This window comes from Balaenoptera musculus, chromosome 4 (genome assembly GCF_009873245.2).
Source record: "Balaenoptera musculus isolate JJ_BM4_2016_0621 chromosome 4, mBalMus1.pri.v3, whole genome shotgun sequence".
NCBI lineage: Eukaryota > Metazoa > Chordata > Mammalia > Artiodactyla > Balaenopteridae > Balaenoptera > Balaenoptera musculus.
In genome coordinates, this window is record NC_045788.1 from 99,818,842 (window position 1) to 99,846,345 (window position 27,504).

Below are 27,504 nucleotides of genomic sequence, written 5' to 3' on the forward strand. Positions count from 1 at the left end.
TGTGAAGAGAGTAATGGATACATGCACAGATTGAATTATTTCATAATGTTACCCTTGACTGGAATATCTGCATTTTTAAAGATATGATTTTCTAACAGAATTTCAGACACAAGAAGAGAAGACCTTCTTGGTGCCTCTTAAAATTATGACATGGAGATAAGTGGCTCATACGTGTAGAACTGGTCATATTTTATAGAGTATATATGTGGCAATATTTTAGCTCAGTTTAGGACCCTGATGTACTTTTCAAACAAAATTTAAATATATTTTGATTTTTCATTATAATTTATAACTAAAACAAAGTTGAATTAAATGAACAATAATTGTTTCTCAATATTCTTCTCAAAAATAAATTTACTGGGGAGGATTATTTAATAATACTGTCCCCTACCAGAATGTATAGCCTAATATATGGATATTGTATCTTGTTTCATGCTTTGTATAATTTCTGTCCTTATAACAATACACTTTTAATGAATTCTCTCATTTTCAAAGTGGGAAATAGTTCGTATCCTGCCCTTCTGCTAAATTAGAAAAATAGCCTAAATGAACTCTCTTCTAATCCTGAAAGACTGCTATGTGTATAATGTATGAAATTATGTAAACATATTTACATATATATTTTATTAAAATGATATATTGTTTTTATTCCCAAACTTAATTATTTATACCCTATAGTTAGAACAGTTGTACTGGATTATATTTTTTTTAATCAAGTGGCAGAAAAAAGGCTTAGAAACAATCTGCTCATGCAGAGAGAAACAGAAGACCCTATCTGTTTTATGCTGAAGACACATCTGACAAGATTTTGTTGATACTATGGGAAACAAGAAAAAAAAGAGAAAACAGGAATTACATTTTGAACAATCATAAAGCAAATTCTATGATGTGGAGCAGTTTGCTAGATGAAGAGGAATATTATATAGTAAATACAAAAATGGTGATTCTGCAGTATTATTTGGCTTTGCTTTATTTATTAGATGTATTTCTGAAGATTATCAGCAAAGTGAACTTATATATATTATTTTGAATAAAATAGTCACATCCGCTTCAAATATGTTTTTAGTAGAATATTTAAGTTTTCTTCCTGTACACTTTACAGGTTTAGCAGTGTTTTTTTCACTTTTTATTTTGCAATAATTATAGATTCACAGATATTTGCCCAAAAAAACGTATAGTAAGGTCCCATACACCCTTTACCCAGCCTCCCCCAATGCTAACTACTTGCATAACTATAGTGCAACATCAAAACCAGGAAACTGACATTGGGAAAATCCATAGAGCTCGTGTGTGTGCGCATGCACGCATGTCATGCGTGTAGCTCTTTGCAATGTATCACATATCTAACTTCATGTAACTACCACCATAATCAAAATACATAACTATATTATTACTATAAGGCTCCCTCCTGCTACCCCTTCATAGCCAATCCCTCTCTCCCTAAGCCCTAACCCTTGTCCACCAAGAATCTATTCTCCATCTCTACAATTATGTTATTTCAAGAATGTTATGTAAGTGAATTATACAGTATGTATCCTTTTGAGATTGTTTTTTTTCACTCAGCATAGTGCCCTTAAAGTTTATCCAAGTTGTGTGTATCACTAGTTTGTTCCTTTTTATTGCTGAATAGTATTCCAACATCTTATATATATTTCTACCTTAAATATCACCATAGCTGCCTTAATGCATGATATGGGCCGAATTGCATCCCCTAAAATCCATATGTTGAATTTAGCATGTGACTGGATTTGGACATAGGTCCTGTAAAGATGAAATTAAGGTAAAATGAGGTCATATGGGTGGGATTTAATCTGTCGTGATAGTATCCTTACAAGAAGAGATTATGACAGAGACATGCACATAGGAAAGAACATATGAAGACACAGGGAGAAAATGGATATCTACAATCCAAGGAGAGAGGATTTAGAATAAAATCAACTCTGCTGATACCTTAATCTTGGACTTCTGGTCTCTAGAACAATAAGAAATTAAATTTCTGTTGTTTATACCACCTAGCCTGTGGCATTTGTTATAGCAGACCTAGCAAACAAATATACTGTAAAAGAATAGTATAAAACATATAAAACAATACTTTCTTCTATAAGACAATCACTTCTGTATCAACATAATTTATGAATGCTTCTCAAAGGGAGTTTTTAAAATCTTTGAAGCTTTTCCTGTATCATGCTTTGTGATAAATTACGTTATGGGGGGAATTAAAGAGAATATATACTTATAAAAATCATAGGCCTATTCGCGCTTAACTACACTGCAGTAAAACCTGTAGTGTTAAAAGGGACCATTTAGCTGAAAGCAATTGGAGTTTTTAAAAAAGACAGTTTAACTATTTTTAACACAGAACTGCACCTAAACAACAGCATTTAGACACATTTCTGGATATTTTTTGCTGTTTCTTTTAGGAGTGGATTATGGTTAGGTTTGCTGGCTGCATTGTTTTTACAATATAGATATGAATTATAATTAGCATAAATTCTTACTATTTCCTTATTTGACATGGAAAAGAGATGGCTGCATAAGTACGGCAACTGAATTTCAATTCATATAGCAACATTTTATTTATGTCTGATGTTTGTTGATAAGTAATATAGACTTGCTCATTAAGATATGTCAGTATAGGATTATATCAAAAACATAAATGCATAGATATTAAAGAGAAGCTTTATATCTAATTGACCATACTACTAAGAAGTAATATCAAAAATATCTTTCTGCACCTTGGGAAACAATAAGAACAACAATCAGAAAATCATCCCTATAATGTATAGAGTGTACAATTGCACCTCAGTGAATATAGGTCCACCAGGGATATTAAGCATCAAAAGGGAATTATAGACAAATTTTGAGAGAACAACAGTGGAACTTACCATCTTGATTCGTGGTCACTGTAATAGCTGTGAATGGCTTGGGAGCAAAACTCAACTCAGAAACTCCATTCATGGCTTCTATTTCAAAGGTGTAATTCACGTGAGGCACAAAGTCAAGTACTATCACAGAATTGTTGATCAGGCCAGTATGTCTTGGGATGAAGCGGAGTCCTCCACCACAGTCCTCACACTGGCTGGTGTCTAAGCCACATTTCTTACAGATTACACTGTATGTGAGATCTTTTCTCCCTCCTGTGTCACTTGGTGGGCTCCATTCCAAAATAAGGGCCGTTTCATTGATGTTAAAAACCACATTCCTAGGAGCTGAAGGTGGCCCTAGAGAAAGCAATTAAAAAACAAATGTACATGTATAGGACAATGAATTATGGTGCTAACTTGAAAACGTCATCAATAAACACTTGCTGGTCTTTTATATTAGTTTGAGCTCTTTCTTCTGATGGAAACCATAAAGAAATATGGTTAAAAATATCTGAGTTAGTTTAGTAAGAGTGGAGTCTTAGGGGTGAAGATGGTCTATATCTTAACTTTTGGTATATGAATTTCAGTATTTAATATCAAAAGCCACAGATCTCCAAAAGATACAGTAATTATACTTTTTAAATTTGTTGACTGAAAATATATAACAAAACATTATTTTAAATTATGTGATGGTTTTAAATACATCTTAATAATTACATCATCATTTTTAAATTTTGAAAAAATAGTAACATGCATAGATAAAACATGCTGTGTTCAGTCTTTCAGTCCTCAAACTATGCTTGATGTATAACTAAAACTCCCATGCATTTTTCTGGACAATCTCTCTAAGAATCTTTTTCTCACAGGCTGAGAATAAATGGCCATAAACTCAGGGTGGACAGACAGTTTGGAAGAAGGGGAAGAGGAAGGGAAACTGGAGGCAGCATAAAGGCTTTTACTAGGTCCTGCCAATTTCATGGGACAAAAGCATTATACGGAAGGGATAAAAGGGTGTATACATAAGAAATGGTACCTAGACTTTTATTTAGATTAACTCTACTAAACATAAGTAAGTGTGTCCTTAGAAGCTTATAAAGAGACCCACAGAATCCTCTTATTCATCATCAAGAGTGCACAAACCATGTTTCTCATGGATGGTGGATGAGCATCTGCTCTCCTTTTTCTCATTATTTTTCCATACGGATCACACTACATAGAGTATTTATATCCTTTAACTATTCCAGCCTTTTCTTAAAATTGTGTCAATAATCTTTTACACTTATCCGAGTCCTTCAAACCTCAGTTTTATATCATTCACTGAACAAATATTAACTGAAGGTCTACTAGGTGCCTGGCACTGTGCTATGTGCTATGTTGCGAAATACCACAGAATCCTTTCTGTAAGAGACTGTGCTTATGACAGATATTTTGAAAAATAATTTACTGCATAAATAACTAATTAACATTCCTGCCATATTTTAAAAAGCTTAGTTTTAAGAAATCTAAACAGTTCTTTAAATTTCTGCTATCAAGAAAATTTGCTTAGAAGGAGGGAAAGAATTCTCTGTGACATTCTCTCCATAGAAAGAAATTCAATTTTTGATATAAGCTTCTTTTGGATTTCAAGATATGGTCATTCATTCATTAAATATATATATTTTTAGTGACTATTATGTGTGCCAGATATTCTGCTAGATCTTGGGCTTACAGCATGAATGTGATAAAAGTTATTTCTGCTTTCTTGTTATTAACATTTTAGCTGAATGGCTAGATAAACACAAATACACACACACAAACAGAAGAATAAAATTCAAATTATAGTAAGTGCAGTTACAGAAATCAAAAGGAAAGGAGCTGAAATAACCTGAGAAACATTCTGAGAAGGCCTCATATAGGTGATGTGGAAGATGTTCAGAGGGGTGGGAAGAATATTAGAGGTAGAAGATGTGTGGCTCTTTAGTCAAAAAAGACTTAAAAATAGTCACGGAACTGTCAGAAGATCCCTGTGGCTAGAATGCAGAAGGAGGAAGCAAGAAGTGAGTTTTAAGGAACAGGAAGGGGTCGGATAATGCCAGACTGCTGGCTCATTGGAATGAGTCTGAATATGTTTCTATACTTAACAGGAAGAAACTAACAGATTCTATCTACATGTGTTTCAAAAACAGCTTTCTGGCTGCAGTGTGGGGAATGGTCTAAATGAGTACAGAGGACTCAGTAGCAAGATCTGTTATATACTGTTAGAGTAGCATAACATCACTCCTAAATCTATATGACTGTGTATTGGCTTTGAGATATTAAGAAGGATTATATTTTCCTTTTTCATTTTGCTGGATCCTGATATTAGCAACCTAATGGGTAGGACTCAGACACCTATATGTATACCCCCTAAAGCTAGACCTAGAAAAGGGGCAGTTAGTTTTTCTAAAAGGTTTCTCCATACCTTGCTTTATGTCATTTCATGTTCCAGAGAGTTATAGAAATGTCTACCTTCAGAAAGGAAAATATGGAAGGGATTATAAACTAGAGCACAGGGATAGGCATAGTTCTTTACCTCCAACCTAGACTCATGGCTAGGAGATAAAGATTCATTATCATTATCATAATAATGTCTTCCTACAGAATGACATAATCATATTGTTGTTCTTTTCTCTTATTTATAATGGAAAAACATGAATTATTATTCACTTACATTTCCAAGAACAGGAAGAATGTTATCAATTATGTTATGGGTGTCTGCAAGTATATGACTGTCCGCCTAGAGATACTTAAATAAAAACGGCAGACACCCTTCTTCCTCAAGGGCTCTCATACCAATTTGCATGACAATTAAATAGGTTTTTAATTGCTGTTAAATTATGCCAGCTAAACTGTGATTTCATGCAAATATTAAGCTGTAATGACATGCATGAATCAATTACTAAGATTTAGAACTTAGAACAAAGAGAGACAATTAATTCTAATCCTCAGATTCAACTAAATTATGTGTCACTGGGCTTTTATGAATGTGGCCTGACTGCTTTGTTATCATTTATAAATTATACAAAGATTATGTGACACACAGGGAAAAAAAATCTTGGCAGTAATAACTCTTTTGGAGACATCTGTACTGAAAACTCTCAGGGATTTTCTTATGTTGATTTCTTTTCCTTAAAGGAAACAAGTAATTCACATAGAAAAAAGCTATCTCCACACTACACCCTCCAAACCAACCTCATAAGAAAAGGACAGTTATCCTAATTTGCAGCTAGCTGTTTTTCTAGCCCATCATGTAACAAACTTAAATAAAAATTACAATTTTATTTCTATTAAAAAAACACACTTTCAATCTTCTTTTTTTTTTTTTTGGCTTCAATTTGGATTTCCCCTTTACACATTTAAAGAATAAAGAAATAGTGCTCTAATAGTAAACTTCTGAGAAGCTTGTGGCAGTGCGGTCCTGTCCCTCCCCAGAAGAGCATCTGGCCCTGCAGCCCCCATCTTCCTCTCAGAGTAGCAGAGGCCAGGTGAGCTACAATTTTTTAAATTTAATTTAAGTTTTTTCTTTATGTAAAATGTTTTAAACAGAACTATATTTCCCAAAATACATCCTGCATAATATCTCTAGTCCCATGAGACATCACAAAAAAAATGAGTTCAGCGCTCAAATTAAGATTCCTCTGGCAGGTTGACGCTGAAACAAAACAAACACAATTTGCTTCACTTTGTTTAATCCAACATTTCCCAAACCTTTATTCATGGAATCTTATTTTCTAAGAAGCCTATGAAGGAATACTAGCATCTGCAGAACACCCTTTAAATAAAGGTTGACACTGAAGGAGAGCAAACTTAGGGGTCACATTTCAGTTACTACATACTTTGCTGTAGATTTCATACTTTATGCTTATAATTACAGAAATATATTAACTCATTAATAAACAGGGGTATTTTTCATATTAACTGAAGAGCGACTATTCATTCACCCATTAACTCTATAACTAATTGTGGCTTACAGATGCATTTTTTAACCTTAAGAACAATGAAAATTTGATCCAAATAACTGAAAATCATTAAAGGCTATTGCCTATTAAATTTTATTAAACTATATTTTCCAGTTCTTAACTTACTACCTGGCAATAATTTAAATGTGTTCGTTGGGGACTTCCCTGGTGGTCGTGTGGCTAAGACTCCACGCTCCCAATGCAGTGGACCCGGGTTCAATCCCTGGTCAGGGAACTAGATCCCACATGCCGCAACTAAGATTCAGCACAGCCAAATAAATAAATAAATAAATATTTTTTAAAAATGTGTTTGTTAATTTAATGACTACCAAGACTTTATAGTACAGTTTCCTAATAAAGAGCATATTATTTACATCTGAGTTTACGAATGAGAGAAAAATAGTTCTACGTTTACCTATGCCAAAGAGAACATCAGAATATATATATATATATGTATATATATATATAGAATCATCTATACATGTTTAGGCAAATGTTTTGCAAAGGAGTAAATTATATGAATAAATGAAAAAGTACATCTCCAGACTTTAATAATGTACTAAAAATATCAGTTGTCAGATCTGCATATAGACATAATTTAAAACTCTAAAAGTCATTTCATTCTTTGCACTATCACTATCAATTTTAACTTTATCTGTAGTTATGTTATTAATCTACTATCCTTACTATATAATCTTTGAAAAAGGTATTCAATAGGAGCCCTATAAACAAAATTTTGTATTCATATCTAAACCACTATGTGCTCTATCAATGTTTTGTTCATAAAATGTTTGTATATTTGGAAATGGATGATGAATAATCATAAAACTCGGGCTTCAAGCTCACCACAGGGAAGGAACTAAATCAACTTATTCAGATAAAGAAATGAGGCCCAGGAAAGTTTTGTAATTATGTCAAGGTCATGAAATGTATTAGTGGTAGGATGATACCTAGGTCTTTTTATGTTTAGATTTTTTTTTCTATCACATTTTCTGTCACAATGTATTCATCCTATAAATAGAAAAATGTTTTATAGTGCTTTGCTTAGAGAGTACTGTCAAATGCAAATTTTCAAAACACACAAATTAGAGAGCAATTTATTGCCTTCCTACAACAGATTTCTTTTAATAATGTTACCTTAAAGCATTTAAAAACATTTACGGAAGAGTAACTGAAAATTAAATCTTCAAGATAAATACTGCTCAAGATACAGAAACATGTGCACTTCAAATCCTTTGAATTCTACATATTCTCATTTTTTCAATATTATTGTAGTTACTTCAGTAACTAAATTGATGTCTAAAATTAAGACTTGTCCATTAGTGTTTTCATAATACCGTGAATGAAGACTTAGATAATTCTTGCTACATTTTCCCTTATTTCTAAGACTCATAGTTAAAGGAAACAAAAATAAAAAAAGAAATCTAATATACTAAATACCATTCACTTCCAGAATAATATCTAAATCTCTCAACCTCGTCTACATTTGTCTTTATAACTAGGCCCATCCCTTAGCCTCTTTCTCCCTTTTGCTGCATCTCAATGCCTTTGCACATACTGTTCCCTTACTTTTTTTTGCTCTGTTGAAAATTCCTACTCATCCTTCATGTTCTGATTTAGGTGTTTACCCCCTTTGTGACACCTTCGCATTGTCCTCAGGCAGAGCTGACTACTTTTATACATTGTAGGCATGTATTCAAAAATATATAACCTGGGAGGAGAGAAGATGGCGGAAGAGTAAGACGCGGAGATCACCTTCCTTCCCACAGATACAGTAGAAATACATCTACACATGGAACTGCTCCTACAGAACACCCACTGAACGCTGGCAGAAAACGTCAGACCTCCCAAAAGGCAAGAAACTCCCCCCGTACTTGGGTAGGGCAAAAGAAAAAAGAAATAACAGAGACAAAAGAATAGGGACAGCACTTGCACCAGTGGGAGGGAGCTGTGAAGGAGGAAAGATTTCCACGCACTAGGAAGCCCCTTCGCGGGCAGAGACTGCGGGTGGCAGAGGGGGGAAGCTTCAGAGCCATGGAGGAGAGCGCAGCCACAGGGGTGCGGAGGGCAAAGCGGAGAGATTCCCGCACGGAGGATCAGTGCCGACCAGCACTCACCAGCCCAAGAGGCTTGTCTGCTCATCCGCTGGGGCAGGCGGGGCTGGGAGCTGAGGCTCGGGCTTCCGTCAGATCGCAGGGAGAGGACTGGGGCTGGCGGCATGAACACAGCCTGAAGGGGTTGGCGCACCACAGCTAGCCGGGAGGGAGACCGGGAAAAAGTCTGCAGCTGCCGAAGAGGCAAGAGACTTCTTCTTGCCTCTTTGTTTCGCGGCGCGCAAGGAGAGGGGACTCAGAGCGCCGCCTAAACGAACTCCAGAGACTGGCGCGAGCCGCTGCTATCAGCGCGGACCCCAGAGACGGGCGTGAGACGCTGGGGCTGCTGCTGCCGCCTCCAAAAATCCTGTGTGCGAACACAGGTCACTCTCCACACCACCCCTCCCGGGAGCCTGTGCAGCCCGCCACTGCCAGGGTCCCATGATCCAGGGACAACTTCCCCGGGAGAACGCACGGCGTGCCTCAGGCTGGTGCACGGCGCGCCTCAGGCTGGTGCAACGTCACGCCGGCCTCTGACGCTGCAGGCTCGCCCCGCCTCCTCCGTACCCCTCCCTCCCCGCGGCCTGGGTGAGCCAGAGCCCCCGAAGCAGCTGCTCCTTTAACCCCGTCCTGTCTGGGCGGGGAACAGACGCCCTCAGGCGACCTACATGCAGAGGCGGGTCCAAATCCAAAGCTGAACCCCGGGAGCTGTGCGAATAGAGAAGAGAAGGGGAAATCTCTCCCAGCAGCCTCAGAAGCAGCAGATTAAAGCTCCACAAACAACTTGATGTGCCTGCATCTGTTGAATACCTGAATAGACAACGAATCATCCCAAATTCACGAGGTGGACTTTGGGAGCAGGATATATTAATTTTTCCCCTTTTCCTTTTTTTGTGAGTGTATATGTATAAGCTTCTGGGTGAGATTTTGTCTGTATAGCTTTGCTTTATAATAGCTTTATTTTACTTCACTATATTATAGCCTCTTTCTTTCTTTCTTTCTATTTTTTCTCCCTTTTACTCTGAGCCGTGTGGACGAAAGGCTCTTGGTGCTCCAGCCAGGCATCAGGGCCGTACCTCTGAGGTGGGAGAGCCAACTTCAGGACACTGGTCCACAAGAGACCTCCCAGCTCCACGTAATACCAAACGGCAAAAATCTCTCAGAGATCTCCATCTCAACATCAAGACCCAGCATCACTCAATGACCAGCAAGCTACAGTGCTGAACACCCTATGCCAAACAACTAGCAAGACAGGAACACAGCCCCATCCATTAGCAGAGAGGCTGCCTAAAATCATAATAAGGCCACAGATACCCCAAAATACACCACCAGACGTGGACGTGCCCACCAGAAAGACAAGATCCAGCCTCATCCACCAGAGCTCAGGCACTAGTTCCCTCCACCAGGAAGCCTACACAACCCACTGAACCAACCTTAGCCACTGGGGACAGATACCAAAAACAATGGGAACTACGAACCTACAGCCTGTGAAAAGGAGACCCCAAACACGGTAAGATAAGCAAAATGAGACGACAGAAAAACACACAGCAGATGAAGGAGCAGGGTCAAAACACACCAGACTTAACAAATGAAGAGGAAATAGGTAGTCTACCTGAAAAAGAATTCAGAATAATGATAGTAAGGATGATCCAAAATCTGGGAAATAGAATAGACAAAATGCAAGAAACATTTAACAAGGACGTAGAAGAACTACAGAGGAACAAAGCAATGATGAAAAACACAATAAATGAAATTAAAAATACTCTAGATGGGATCAATAGCAGAATAACTGAGGCAGAAGAAAGGATAAGTGACCTGGAAGATAAAATGGTGGAAATAACTACTGCAGAGCAGGATAAAGAAAAAAGAATGAAAAGAACTGAGGACAGACTCAGAGACTTCTGGGACAACATTAAACGCACCAACATTCGAATTATAGGGGTCCCAGAAGAAGAAGAGAAAAAGAAAGGGACTGAGAAAATATTTGAAGAGATTATAGTTGAAAACTTCCCTAATATGGGAAAGGAAATAGTTAATCAAGTCCTGGAAGCACAGAGAGTCCCATACAGGATAAACCCAAGGAGAAACACGCCAAGACACATATTAATCAAACTGTCAGAAATTAAATATAAGGAAAACATATTAAAAGCAGCAAGGGAAAAACAACAAATAACACACAAGGTAATCCCCATAAGGTTAACATCTGATCTTTCAGCAGAAACTCTGCAAGCCAGAAGGGAGTGGCAGGATATACTTAAAGTGATGAAGGAGAAAAACCTACAACCAAGATTACTCTACCCAGCAAGGATCTCATTCAGATGGGATGGAGAAATTAAAACCTTTACAGACAAGCAAAAGCTGAGAGAGTTCAGCACCACCAAACCAGCTTTACAACAAATGCTAAAGGAACTTCTCTAGGCAAGAAACACGAGAAGGAAAACACCTACAATAACAAACCCAAAACATTTAAGAAAATGGGAATAGGAACATACATATCGATAATTACCTTGAATGTAAATGGATTAAATGCTCCCACCAAAAGACACAGGCTGGCTGAATGGATACAAAAACAAGACCCATATATATGCTGTCTACAAGAGACCCACTTCAGACCTAGAGACACATACAGACTGAAAGTGAGGGGATGGAAAAAGATATTCCATGCAAATGGAAATCAAAAGAAAGCTGGAGTAGCAATTCTCATATCAGACAAAATAGACTTTAAAATAAAGACTATTACAAGAGACAAAGAAGGACACTACATAATGATCAAGGGATCAATCCAAGAGGAAGGTATAACAATTGTAAATATTTATGCACCCAACATAGGAGCACCTCAATACATAAGGCAAATACTAACAGCCATAAAAGGGGAAATCGACAGCAACACAATCATAGTAGGGGACTTTAACACCCCACTTTCACCAATGGACAGATCATTCAAAATGAAAATAAATAAAGAAACACAAGCTTTAAATGATACATTAAACAAGATGGACTTAATTGATATTTATAGGACATTCCACCCAAAAACAACAGAATACACATTTTTCTCAAGTGCTCATGGAACATTCTCCAGGATAGATCATATCTTGGGTCACAAATCAAGCCTTGGTAAATTTAAGAAAATTGAAATCGTATCAAGTATCTTTTCCGACCACAACGCTATGAGACTAGATATCAATTACAGGAAAAGATCTGTAAAAAATACAAACACATGGAGGCTACACAATACACTACTTAATAACGAAGTGATCACTGAAGAAATCAAAGGGGAAATCAAAAAATACCTAGAAACAAATGACAATGGAGATACGACGACCCAAAACCTATGGGACGCAGCAAAAGCAGTGCTAAGAGGGAAGTTTATAGCAATACAAGCCTACCTCAAGAAACAGGAAACATCTCGAATAAACAACCTAACCTTGCACCTAAAGCAATTAGAGAAAGAAGAACAAAAAAACCCCAAAGCCAGCAGAAGGAAAGAAATTATAAAGATCAGGTCAGAAATAAATGAAAAAGAAATGAAGGAAACGATAGCAAAAATCAATGAAACTAAAAGCTGGTTCTTTGAGAAGATAAACAAAATTGATAAGCCATTAGCCAGACTCATCAAGAGAAAAAGGGAGAAGACTCAGATCAATAGAATTAGAAATGAAAAAGGAGAAGTAACCACTGACACTGCAGAAATACAAACGATCATGAGAGATTACTACAAGCAACTCTATGCCAATAAAATGGACAACCTGGAAGAAATGGACAGATTCTTAGAAATGCACAAACTGCCGAGACTGAACCAGGAAGAAATAGAAAATATGAACAGACCAATCACAAGCACTGAAATTGAAACTGTGATTAAAAACCTTCTAACAAACAAAAGCCCAGGACCAGATGGCTTCACAGGCGAATTCTATCAAACATTTAGAGAAGAGCTAACACCTATCCTTCTCAAACTCTTCCAAAATACAGCAGAGGGAGGAACACTCCCAAACTCATTCTACGAGGCCACCATCACCCTGATACCAAAACCAGACAAAGATGTCACAAAGAAAGAAAACTACAGGCCAATATCACTGATGAACATAGATGCAAAAATCCTCAACAAAATACTAGCAAACAGAATCCAACAGTACATTAAAAGGATCATACACCATGATCAAGTGGGGTTTATCCCAGGAATGCAAGGATTCTTCAACATACGCAAATCAATCAATGTGATACACCATATTAACAAATTGAAGGAGAAAAACCATATGATCATCTCAATAGATGCAGAGAAAGCTTTTGAAAAAATTCAACACCCATTTATGATAAAAGCCCTGCAGAAAGTAGGCATAGAGGGAACTTTCCTCAACATAATAAAGGCCATATATGACAAACCCACAGCCAACATTGTCCTCAATGGTGAAAAACTGAAACCATTTCCACTAAGATCAGGAACAAGACAAGGTTGCCCACTCTCACCACTATTATTCAACATAGTTTTGGAAGTGTTAGCCACAGCAATCAGAGAAGACAAAGAAATAAAAGGAATCCAAATCACAAAAGAAGAAGTAAAGCTGTCACTATTTGCAGATCACATGATACTATACATAGAGAATCCTAAAGATGCTACCAGAAAACTCCTAGAGCTAATCAATGAATTTGGTAAAGTAGCAGGATACAAAATTAACGCACAGAAATCTCTTGCATTTCTATACACTAATGACGAAAAATCTGAAAATGAAGTTAAGAAAACACTCCCGTTTACCATTGCAACAAAAAGAATAAAATATCTAGGAATAAACCTACCTAAGGAGACAAAAGACCTGTATGCAGAAAATTATAAGACACTGATGGAAGAAATTAAAGATGATACAAATAGATGGAGAGATATACCATGTTCCTGGATTGGAAGAATCAACATTGTGAAAATGACTCTACTACCCAAAGCAATCTACAGATTCAATGCAATCCTTATCAAACTACCACTGGCATTTTTCACAGAACTCGAACAAAAAATTTCACAATTTGTATGGAAACACAAAAGACCCCGAATAGCCAAAGCAATCTTGAGAACGAAAAATGGAGCTGGGGGAATCAGGCTCCCTGACTTCAGACTATATTACAAAGCTTCAGTAATCAAGACAGTTTGGTACTGGCACAAAAACAGAAATATTGATCAATGGAACAGGATAGAAAGCCCAGAGATAAACCCACACACATATGGTCACCTTATCTTTGATAAAGGAGGCAAGCATATACAGTGGAGAAAAGACAGCCTCTTCAATAAGTGGTGCTGGGAAAATTGGACAGGTACATGTAAAAGTATGAAATTAGAACACTCCCTGACACCATGCACAAAAATAAACTCAAAATGGATTAAAGACCTAAGTGTAAGGGCAGACACTATCAAACTCTTAGAGGAAAACATAGGCAGAACACTCTATGACATACATCACAGCAAGATTCTTTTTGACCCAGCTCCCAGAGAAATGGAAATAAGAACACAAATAAACAAATGGGATCTAATGAAACTTAAAAGCTTTTGCACAGCAAAGGAAACCATAAACAAGACCAAAAGACAACCATCAGAATGGGAGAAAATATTTGCAAATGAAGCAACTGACAAAGGATTAATCTCCAAGATTTACAAGCAGCTCATGCAGCTCAATAACAAAAAAACGAACAACCCAATCCAAAAATGGGCAGAAGACCTAAACAGACATTTCTCCAAAGAAGATATACAGATGGCCTACAGACACATGAAAGAATGCTCAACATCATTAATCATTAGAGAAATGCAAATCAAAACTACAATGAGATATCATCTCACACCGGTCAGAATGGCCATCATCAAAAAATCTAGAAACAATAAATGCTGGAGAGGGTGTGGAGGAAAGGGAACACTCTTGCACTATTGGTGGGAATGTAAATTGATACAGCCACTATGGAGAACAGTATGGAGGTTCCTTAAAAAACTACAAATAGAACTACCATACGACCCAGCAATCCCACTACTGGGCATATACCCTGAGAAAACCATAGGTCAAAAAGAGTCATGTACCAAAATGTTCACTGCAGCTCTATTTACAATAGCCAGGACATGGAAGCAACCTAAATGTCCATCGACAGATGAATGGATAAAGAAGATGTGGCACATATATACAATGGAATATTACTCAGCCATAAAATGAAATGAAATGGAGGTATTTGTAATGAGGTGGATGGAGTTAGAGTCTGTCATACAGAGTGAAGTAAGTCAGAAAGAGAAAAACAAATACAGTATGCTAACACATATATACGGAATCTAAGGAGAAAAAAAAAAAGGCCATGAAGAACCTAGTGGCAAGACGGGAATAAAGACACAGACCTACTAGAGAATGGACTTGAGGATATGGGGAGGGGGTGGGGTGAGATGTGACAGGATAAGAGAGTGTCATGGACATATATACACTACCAAATGTAAAATAGATAGCTAGTGGGAAGCAGCCGCATAGCACAGGGAGATCAGCTCGGTGCTTTGTGACCACCTAGAGGGGTGGGATGGGGAGGGTGGGAGGGAGGGAGATGCAAGAGGGAAGAGAAATGGGAACATATTGTATATGTATAACTGATTCACTTTGTTATAAAGCAGAAGCTAACACACCATTGTAAGGCAATTATACTTCAATAAAGATGTTTAAAAAATATATATATATATAAAACCAAAATTTTTTAGCACTTTTTTGTTCTGAGTGTACTTAATATTTCACATGATTTATTTCATTCAATTATCACAATAAACCTGTAAGGTAGTTAATTATATCCCCGTTTTATAGAAAAGGTGACTGTTGCTTACCAAATGTACATATTGCACTGAAATATATGTACTCTTGTATACAGGTCTATTCTGGTCTAGCTTGATCCAAGCATGTGCTTTAACTAAGATGAATAGAATGCATAGTTTTGTGCAACCCTACAAGAATTATTTTTCACATAGTGCAAATTTTGAAAAATATTGGAGAGCAGAGAGTTCAAGGTTATAATCTTTGCAAGAATCCAGTGTTATTGATTCAAGATAGAACCATGTGACTTGAAAATCATGTAAGAAGTGGAAGGGGATGTTTATATTATGAAAACTGGTAGTAACTAATAAAAACCCATAGCAAAGTGGACAGCCACCCATATTCTCTTTGGGAAGGAATAAAAGCTTCTCAAAATACAGTTCCATAGACACTCAAAACTTGAAAACTAAGCATTTGTGACTCCAAATTTCTATGCCATAGAGCGTGGACATAATTTTACCTTGGAAAAATTCATAAAAACAGTTATCAACTATTTTCATCGATGCAGAAAAAATCTTCAATATAAACCCATAGAATAACTAATTCTAAAAACTACAGAAATATGCTATAATTGTGTAGGTCAAGAGTTAAACAGCAAAACCACATTCATAATAAAAGCACACTAAAACACAAATGAAATCATGAGCAGCCTGAGCTTGGGTGTTTTGAGTAAAAAATCATCCAGTTTCGCTAAATATCACGAATAAAAAAATCTTGTACACCTACATACAGCCCTTTCTGTGTCTGAGTCAGTTATTTTTAATTAAATACTCATTAGAAATAAGAGAAATATGATGAGACTAAGCACTGTCATATTTTGGGAGGGAAAAGCAAAACAATAAATGAATAGATTAAAGCCAATTAATAAATCTTTCTCAAAAGGCATAGCACCGTAGGGATAATTATGAATGTTCTCTTTCCAATTATGGATTAGTCATGGTAAGCGGTCTGTTGTATACAAGTAGATTATATTAAATGGGACAATTCTCTCTGAGTTCCAACTGTAGATGCCCAGAACAGATTCGCCCTGGTAGCAAGTGGTAATTCAATTTTTCAGCATCAGCAGAATAACCACTTAATATCGCTTCCTATGGAGGAACCTCTCCCAGGTAATTTGGTAAAAGAACCTTGCCTGAAATAAAAATTAAAGTATTTATGTTTAGGCAACTCCATGAAGCTCAAGTGGCATCTTATATCAGTGATCCGTATCAGGGAAACTGGGATTCATTACATACAGGTATCTATCCTATAATATAAGGATCATTTTAATTTTAAAAATATACTACTGCCATACATAAAGTAAATAGTTAGAGTTATTTTCTATAATGAGAACAAGTCTAGAATATAACACAGCCTGTCAAAGGTAATAAATCCATTTATGCAATATCTCCCATTCTGGCTTCTGCAAAATTGTGGCTGCTACCTTGTGTTTACAATCAGTCACCTAAGCAATCAGCTGCGCTTTTGTTTTTTCAGTTGTGAGACAGAAAAGCAAGGAACCAGAATGTTTTTTTCCATGCAAAAGAAGCTTAGGGGAGAGAGAGAGGAAGAGAAAGAGAAAGAGAAAGCGAAAGCGAAACGAAAGCGATGGGGCAAAAAAGAAAAGATAGCAAGCAGAGCAGGGGCATCTGTATGGGAGCATCCTATACCCACCCAGAGTGGAGGACCTGAGTAGGGCAGATGAAACGGGGAAGAACACTTTTCCTGATGCATCTCAACACAATATTTGTTCTATTCAAAGTAAGAGTGAGAGAATAATGACTTTCTCAAGTGGCCAATCATTCCAGAAATAAAGAAGCCATGTTTTACAATGTTAACCTTAGAGCAAAAATAAATTCAACTTTTACACTTTCATTCCAACCACTGTCACTGTATACCAAATATAAAGATAAAAAGACATGGTATTTGCCTATGTATTAAGAATGAAATTGGAAGAAACCGTTTTACTCAAGGTACTTGACTACATACTTAGATGACCAAGAAAAGTGAAATCCTTAATGATGTGCAATAGAAGTACCCATATATATGATTTGCATTTTATGTTTTGAACTTTTCTAAGTAGGCAGCACAAATGTTTGTTGAATGTGTTAATCTTCCAGCACCTGTTCAGTAACTAAAATAAAATCCTCCTATTGATTTAAACACATGAGAAACATCAAAGTGAAAATGCGATGACTGTGGAGTTACATTTGTCTAACTTTTTATGCATCTGTATATTAGACCCTCACTTCATTTCTCTCAGTCCTTTCATGCTCTCTTCCTTTCTTGCTTGACAAGTACTTTCTTAGTAACTCCTATAGTCCTTTGTTTCTCCAACCTTAGTGAGCATTTTTCCCTTCTGCCCTAGAAAAGCCTTAGACAGTTATTTTGATAACAGACTTCTTGGCAGGCAGCAGGGTCTCCTGTGCTCTGAACTGCTCTCAGAGGCAGCCCTAATTGACCAAGACCTGATATTGTGGAGTGTCCCCCACGGCTCATCCTTTAAAACACAGAACATACATTAATGAGTCACCTGAGAAATAAAGTTAAGAGTTTATGAAGTAGATTAAGATAATAGAGAAAACACTTCAGCATTTCATTTTCAATTTCTTATTCTTAATTTCTTTAATATACTTTGCAGTTCATGTAAGAGAAGCACAATGAATGTTTTAAAAACATCCATTTTTGATTTTTAAAACAATGTTTTAAAAATCAAGAAGATCCAAACTTACAAGTATGTTGCTGGTATAACTGGATATTAGGACTGTTTGAGAGATCCTAATATAGTTAAAATTAGAGATGGAGAAAGAGGCCAGGGCTGGACTTTGGATGTTCTTGGATTGATTCTTACAGTTTTGGCAGATAGGTGTTGGGCTTTGAAAGATGTGATGCAGAAGAAGTGGTTATATGATCAAGGTTTTGTTTTTGTTTAAAAATAATATTTTCTAATACTTTGGAATGTTTGGAGGGATGGAAGACTAAAGGAAGTAGACTTGCCAAAATATTATAAATTAGCCCAAGAAACAGTTGAGGGCCTTAACAAAAAGGAAAGGACCAGGAGTTGATATGAAGGAATGGACAGAAGAAATATTAAGAAGTAAAACTGACAAGCCTTGTGACTACTTGGACACGTCAAGGGTAGGGACAGGGGTTATGAGTCTAAGCTTTCTTGCTTGGATGCATGGGTAGATGAGGATTCACCAGGATAAGGAAACAAGCTGGGATGGATGAGCAGGCTGAGGTAGGAAGTAATAAAATTGACTTTTGTAGGTGAGCTAAAATTATTAGTTTATTCATTCTTTGAATATTTATTTTGTGCCTAGTACTTATTTTGTGCCAGGTACTATTATTTATCTTGTGCCTAGTATTATTATTTATTTTGTGCCTAGTATTTATTTTGTGCCAGGTACTATTATTAGTGCTGGAGACACAGTAAAGAAAGAACATTCATGATCCCCTTGTAATCTACTATGGCTAGAATGACAATAAACAAGGAAGTGAGTGTAAAAATAAATCAGATATTTTCAAAGAGTGACATAATGCATAAAAAATAAAATATATGATATAAAAAAGAGTAACTGGGAGGGATTCTATTTTTGAACAGGTGATCAGGAAATGCCTGTCCTAAGAATTGACATTTGAGCCTGACTGCCAAAAAGAAAACAACCATAAGAGGACCTAAAGGGAGAGCACTTCGAGTAGAGGAAACTGCTGGCATTAAGGATGAGAACAAGTACAGCATCATGGAAGTTCATGAGTTTAATAACCAAGGAGAGTATGGTACGATACAAGATTTGAGATGTGGGCAGGTTTCTATGGGACACACAGGTTGTCAGATCCCGTAATGAGTTGGCTAGGTGACTTTGGACCTTAAGAGAGAAGATTGGGATATGGATAAAAATATAGGCATCATCTATTTACAGGTGCTAGTTGAAGCCATGAGATTAAGAACATGTGATGAGATAAGAAAGCTAAGAAAGGAGCATGAGAAAAATTAGTATTTAACAGGTGAGCAAAAGAAGAGAAACTATCCATGGTAACAAACACGATGTTCAGAAAATTAAATGGGTAAAGGGGAGATTGCAAAGTCTTAGAATAAAAGAGAACAAATAGTTTCAAGAAAAAAGAAGAGATCAACAGAGTTGAATGTCATGAATAACAAGACAAAACTGTTTCTAACACAATATGGCAAATAAGATCATTGGTGAATTTTTCTTACACAGTTTATTTTCTTACACAGTTTACACAAAGGAAAACATGATTGCAGGAGAGTGAAGAGCAAAAATCTGAATGTAGTAGAGTAAAAAGGAAATTAAAAATGTGTGAAGAAGTAGCCATAGCCGATGAAGACTGCTTTTTCAAGGTACTTGTTTTGGGAGAAAAACTATTGGACTGGGAACATTATTTAATGATAGAAGTTTGAGTACACTTACAGGTGGTGAGGAAGGAGTTAGTGGAAACAAAAAATCAAAAGAGGAAGTTAACAATAATAGCCCAGCCTAACAGATGGAAGGATTTGATCACCCCTCCACAGCCAATGTTTGAGGGATTAGCTTTGATTATAAGACATCTTTGTTTTAAACTGTAGCCATTTGAAACACCTAAAAATCTTTATGTGTACACCTCAACAAAGAAGATATACTGATGGCAAATAAGCATATGAAAAGAGGCCCCCATCATGCCATCAAGAAAATGCAAATTGAAACAACAATGATGTACCACTACACACCTATTAGAAATAACCAAAATCCAGAACACTGATAACATTAAATGCTGATGAGGATGTGGAGCAACAGGAACTCTCATTCACTGTAGGAATGCAGAATAGTACAGTTTGGTGGTTTCTTACAGAATTAAACATATTCTTACCATATGATTCAGCAATCACACTCCTAGGTATTTACTCAAAAGAGTTGAAAACTTATGTCCATCCAAAAACCTGCACATGCATGTTTATAGCAGTTTATTCATAATTGCTGAAACTGGAAAATAATCAAGCTGTCCTTTAGTAGGTAAATGGATAGACAAATTGTGGTATATCCAGACAATGAAATACTATTCAGCACTAAAAATAGATGAGCTATCCAGCCTTGAAAAGACATGGAAGAATCCTAACTGCATATTACTAAGTGAAAGAAGCCAATCTGAAATCTTCTACTATATGATTCAAATTATATAACATATACATATATATATATGGATACAGCACAAAAATAAGTGGTTGCCATGGGTTGGTAGGAGGAAAGGATGAATATAGGCCCAGAGGATTTTAGGGCACTGAAAATCCTGTGTATGATACTATTATGATTGATACATGTCATTATACATTTGTCCAAACCCAAACAATGTACAACACCAATAGTGAACCCTAGTGTAAACTATGGACTTTGGGTGACTATGATGTGTTAATACAGGTTCATCAAATATAACAAATGTACAATTCTGGTGGAGGATGTTGATAATGGGAAGGCTATGCATGTCTGGGTTGGGAGGAGGGAGGTATATGGGAAATTTCTATACTTTCTCTTAATTTTGTTCTTAACCTAAAACTGCTCTAAAAATAAAATCTTAATGAAAATATTTATGTGATTATATCATATATATTATATGTCTCAAGATTATGAAATTTAAAAAAATACCTATCTCTACAGTGAAAATGCAAAGAAATTATAAAACTCTTAATGGTGAAGTCACATGCTTTGTTGTACCAGAAACTTAAGGGTTGCTGTTGTTTTGATGACAGTGCTAAGGAGCAGGGAAAGATCTCTTGAGGTCCTTAGAATCAAATCACTCATATGATTACATACAATACCTATCTAGGAGCTCTTTCCCTACTAGGCCATTTACTAGCCAAATGTCTTAGTCATTTTCAATATTTTGGTCCTCCATTTTCTTTTAAATCCAAACATTCAAAATCTCCCTGACCCTGATACCAAGTTAAAAAAAAAAGCTTCCTTTTAAATGCCTGGAAGATTCTCTGAAAGCATAGCTTCAAATGCTAAGTCAAAAACAGCAGAAAGTGATCACTGTCTACCTGACACAAATTCTGACCTTTAGATAATATATTATTGGAATAAAGGTGATAAAGAATGGCTAATTCAGAGACACATGATCTAGAAGTTAAGGGAGCTTCCATCTATTAAAAATCTATTAGAATTTGGCTATTGTTTACGGTTAATGAAAAACGGAAAGGTTGACTGCTTATTTGATCCTTGGCCTCAAAAGTTCTGTATCTTGGTGAAGTTACCTTGGTCCTCTTAACTCTAATTGTTCAATGACCTCTTGGCTTGCCATTTTCCTGGTTTTTCTTCCCTAACAATCTAATCTTTCAGTTTTTAGGAAGTATGATGCTTTGGAGTTTATGGTCCTTGCTTTTTCTGCATATATTATAATAATTGCTAGGGTCTCTCACCTAGTCAGAGTATAATTCAAAAAACTTTACTTAGATATGCATAGAGGTAGAGGACTTAATATATTTTGTGAAAAGGTCTTACAAATTCAGTACGTTATTTCTTTCAATTTGTAGGAATGTAGATGATGGAAGCTGTGAGCCCAGCATAATACTATCAACATAAAGTATTTAACAGCTTGAATACTAACTTATCAAATATTATTTCAAAATGAATTGTGAGAGAACAGCTTTCTGTACCAAACAATTATATAGCAGCTGCTATGTGCCAGGTATTATTCTTATAGCACTTTTCAAATACTAACTTATTTAATCATTATAAATAACAACAGAATGAGGTAGGTACCGTTATTAACACTAAGAATGGTGCAACAGAGGGTAAAGGGTTAAATAATTTGCCCAAGGCTACATAGCTAGTAAGTACCAAAGCCAAGGTTTACACTCAGATAATTTGACTCTAAAAGATGGTGAACTTACTAGTACACCATGCTAAGCTTTTCCTAAAACAAGGAAAAGAAGTCCTCAAGGAAATAGCAGAGAGAAGCCTTGAGAGGGGATTTTCCTGTGGCTGGACAAGGGGAGATCTGACAAAAGTTTTCACCTTTCTTTGGGGTTCTCTCTTTTAATCCCTATGGCAATACAGCATGCTGTTCCCTGTCTAAAGCTCTGCTCAGCAATGACCAGAATTAAACCTCTCTGCTTCCACTTAGCACAGTTAAAGCAGGCTAGCATAATTGCAAACATAACTTACAATACCAAGCATAAAAAAGTTTTTTTAAAGAGAGAAACATAAAATGTTAAGCTAATAAGTATACATATCAGGTTCAACAATGACTGAGGTTCATAGACCTTATTACATCCCATATTTATTTCCTTAATAGTTTCTCACTCCAAAGAACTAAACCTCCCCAACTACCTACTCTGCCACCTCATTGAAGGGTTATATTGATGGGGAACAATTTATTCCTTCATTTTGTCAATAGTCTATTTATGGCCTTCTAAGAAAATAAAAAGAGCAGATTCTTCTCTATCACTCTCCTAGGAAGTCCATTTAGTTTTTGATGTAGGTTTTCAGGGATTCTTGCCTGGCACAACTGTAGCCATTGGAAACACTACCATCTACCTAAGCTGGAGCATGTTGTCCACAATATAATATAATAATATACAGCAATTGTGCAAAAAGGATTACATAAAAATAGTAACAGAAATCTTTTCCTGTTCAACACTATTTCCACAATTAGGTGAGAAATTATATTTAGAATTTTCCTTTTCCTACTTATAAACTTAGAATACGTTACTAGAAAAAAACAAATCTAGGTAGCAATTTCTCAGCCTACAATTTTTTGAAGAAAGTAGTCACTCAGCACTTACAGTCAGAAAGCAAAAATTACATCTACTAATGAATGTGTTGTATTTTTATTAAATGTATTCTATAAAAATATTTTATATTTTATAAGTCTGTAGTAGTGTACACAAATCTATAAACTTCATCAGTTAAAAGAAATGGAACATCTCCACTGTCTCCAAGGAATATGTGGCATTACATAATTTTCAATCCATTTCTGCCTCTATGGAATTACATAAGATAAGCAACATTTTGGTACCAAATCATCAACAAGAAGGCAAATTTTCACTTTATCTTATTTATGTATTTAACAAGACTTTTATAACTAAGAGGTGACACTTTACTTTTGCATATCTTAGCAATGCATTAATATATTCACTTTTATTTTTATAGTGTACAGATAATTTATGATACTTTAATAATAGGAGAATACAAATAATTTAAAATTCATGGTGCATGCATTAAAATGACCTTCACATTTAGATTTAATATTCTATTGGTTCCAACCCCAAAATTAGAGAGAAAGTGAGAGGTGAAATGTGGACAAACTCAAATATATCTTCCTTTAAAGACAAATGTCAAGGAAAACTCGAACTTTTCTATATAACAATAGCACAATGACTTTCAAAGTTCCATATTGAAGCTCCCACACACAGCAAACTTGATGGTCCTAAACTGATGTGCCTTCAAAAGTTCAAGGGTTGAAACAAAAAACAGAAGTTTTGCTTATAGAGCCTCAAAAAGCCTTAAACTGCTTTAACTTCCTAAGGACAGATTATGCCTAGGAAAAATCTGCAGGGCCTCCAGATCAAGGCTGGTATATGCATGTCAGTGATCAATGTGATTTTTGAGGAATAAATACATTCTTTGCAAACAGCTGGAAAGCAATTATGCTAAGAAAGACAGAGAAACTTTTTCCTTGACTATTATCAAAGACAAATAGCCTTGATGGTATAGGATTTTGTATAGTCACTTCTTTTTTTTTTGTTTTTTAATTTAGAATAAAAAGATCAAAAGTGTTGGAAACAGGATTTTCAAATGCAAAATGGACAGACTTACTGGTACATGCCATGGAAGGTGGGTCTTTTTCAGCTCGAAAGTAACCCTTTTCACACTGACAGACAGAAGTTGCTTCCATGTAGGTTAAACTGTGTGGAGGACATTTAGAACACTTTGTGTTGCCAGCAAATGCTTTATAGAATCCTGGTCTGCAAGCTGTGAACATAGGAAAAACAATATTTTTTATTATCGCTTGAGTTATTTTATTTGTACGTGTACAACATGTTTTAACTTATACACACTTTGGATGTCAGAGTTCAGTTCACACATACACAGAAAAGTCAATACATGCTAATATTAATGAATGAAATTAGTAATTCAAAATAAGTTACACAATGGGGACTTCATATTTTAGCTGAGGCTGCTGCTTTTAAAAGGCATACTTGAAACACAGATATGCAAAATAACAGTGCTTACGAAAGTATGGGGATGCCCACATTAAGGGAGACAATTGTGTAGCTCTGGGAGATGGCATTAAATAATATTGAATCACACTCTTTAAAATTGATTTCCATTCCATTTCTCCCTCAGCTCTTCTGAGTATTTAAGGAGAAAGTCCCAGGGCAGTGTGGGTATATCTTTAACATCTTCCTTACTGGCTAAATATTTTTTGAACAAAATGAGAGCTGGCCTTAGACTCAGAGATTTTAGCAGGACATAGCTATAGTTTGATAACACTGCTTCATTTTTATCAAGATCATTTTTTATTTTTCTGTGGCAAACAATTTTCTATTTATTATATTGAAATAAATTCATTTAAAAATTTAAGTTTAAAAGTGGGTAGACAGGGGCTTCCCTGGTGGCGCAGTGGTTGAGAATCTGCCTGCCAATGCAGGGGACGTGGGTTCGGGCCCTGGTCTGGGAAGATCCCACGTGCTGCGGAGCGACTAGGCCTGTGAGCCACAGTTGCTGAGCCTGCGCGTCTGGAGCCTGTGCTCCGCAACAAGAGAGGCCGTGATAGTGAGAGGCCCGCGCACCGCGATGAAGAGTGGCCCCCACTTGCCACAGCTAGAGAGGGCCCTCGCGCGGAGGCGAAGACCCAACACAGCCATAAATTAATTAATTAATTAATTAATTAATTAAAAAAAAAAAAAGAAAAGTGGGTAGACAAAATATCAAGTAAATAAGGTATATTTGTTATGCACATATGACAAAAATCATGAAAACTGTAGGCTAATGACTAAATTTTCACAAAACATAATGAAAATGAAATGTAAATGACTAACGTTATGCTATCAAATGTTTCATTGAACCTCATTTTCTATTCACTTAAATCCATGTTGTCATTTTTACTGAACATTTTCATAGGAATGGAAGACCTACAAAAAAGGATCCTATGATAAGGTACGTATCCGGGGTCCTGAATGGTGGGGGGCTTAATTGTTTCTAGTCTCAAAGAAATGACTGCTGGCCACTTTCTAAATTAAAACTATTATACAAAATAAAAGAAGTGTAATTTTCCAGTGACAAATATTATGTTAAAAAATATTTTAACAAGCTATGTATTTTAACTCAACACATTTTCACAAAATGTTCTGTGTAAAAATAAACAAGAATCTTAATTTAACAATAATGAATCTATGAGTAAGGCTTCTGCTTATATATTCGGGAAGGAAAAATAGTATTTGAAATCTGACACATATTTTATATTTAGAGCACATTCCAGTTAAAACTAGCCACATTTCAAGCATGCAATAACCTCATGTGGCTGGCTAGTGGCTACCGTATTGAATAGTGCAGTTTTGAACACAGAAATCTGTTCATTACATCCCCTTGTATAAAAAATTTTGATGACTTCCCATCATCTTTACATTAAAGTTTAAAATATTTACCTTGGATTACAAGTTCATACATGGCTTGCCTACAGTTCACCCATGGCTTCACCCTGTCTACAGTTCCAACCACATCAGATAAAGCTGCTCCCCTCTCAAACTCCCTCTGTTAAGGCTTTGCCCTTCTACTGTCTATTCTCAACTCAGCAGGCAGTGATCTTAGAAAATACATCAGATCACATTATCACTAGGCTCTGGGCCTTCCGATGGTTTTCCATTCTCCTAGAGTAAAGCCAACTGCCCTATTAATTGCCTACCAAGCATTGCATGATTTTGCTCCCCATCCATTCCCTGTGACTCTGTTTTGCATCTTCTACCTCCTTTTTTGTATCAAGTAGTCTGCTCCAGACACACTGGCCTCCTTCAGAATCTTGGGCATCCAAAGCATTCTCCTGCCATTGGGCCTTTAGTACTTGCTCTTATCCAGCTGTCTGTATGGTTTTCTCCCTCCCTTACATCAGGTCTTTATTCAAACATTACTGTATTAATAAAGCCTTCCCCGATTCCCCTTTTTATATTGCAACTCCTGCTACATCCTACCCGAGTAATCCATATTACTCTCCATTCTTATTCCTGTCTTCAAAGAACTTAACAACATCTGACACTCGATATGTTTAATTTTTTAAGCCATTTCCCCTTAAAATGTATGCTCTATGAGGTCAGAGATGTTTTTTTTTTTTTGTCTGTTTTGTTTACTGAAGTGTCTCCAGGGCCTAAAACAGTATTAGGCATTACTTGGCCCTCAATGAGTATTTGGTAAATGAATGAATGAATGAATGAATTGCTGAGGGACTCCATTAATTTCTGAGTTTACTATGCTCTTTGTTCTGCTTTGAGCCTTTTCCTCTGTTGAAAAATCTCTTCTCTCTATCCCCACCCCATGACCCACTCATCTTGCTGACTCCTAGTCATCTTTCAAGTCTCACTTCTTTTAGAAAGCTATACCTGACTCCCTAGACTAGTTTCTCTAAGCACCTGTGCCTTTTCCATGTTAGTAATCCCTTGGCAGTTATTTGTTTAATGGCTGTAAGTGCCACAAGGACAGATTGGCACAGTGCTTGTCATAAAGTTGGTGCTTGGTACTTATTTGTTTTATTGAACTGGACAGCATGTGAGTACTCTGCTAATTAAATTCCTGAA

At 36.2% G+C, this 27,504-nt stretch overlaps 1 protein-coding gene across 1 annotated transcript in view; it reads right to left on the minus strand.

Annotated features, from left to right (window-relative positions):
- Window positions 1–27,504, minus strand: part of EPHA6 (EPH receptor A6) — an 852,487-nt gene that overhangs the window by 478,915 nt on the left and 346,068 nt on the right. The window contains exons 4-5 of the mRNA XM_036850549.1: window positions 24,533–24,688; window positions 2,886–3,221 (exon numbers count right to left, since the gene is read on the minus strand). Of these exons, the coding sequence (XP_036706444.1) occupies window positions 2,886–3,221; window positions 24,533–24,688 (492 nt within the window). The remainder of the gene's footprint in view (window positions 1–2,885; window positions 3,222–24,532; window positions 24,689–27,504) is intronic.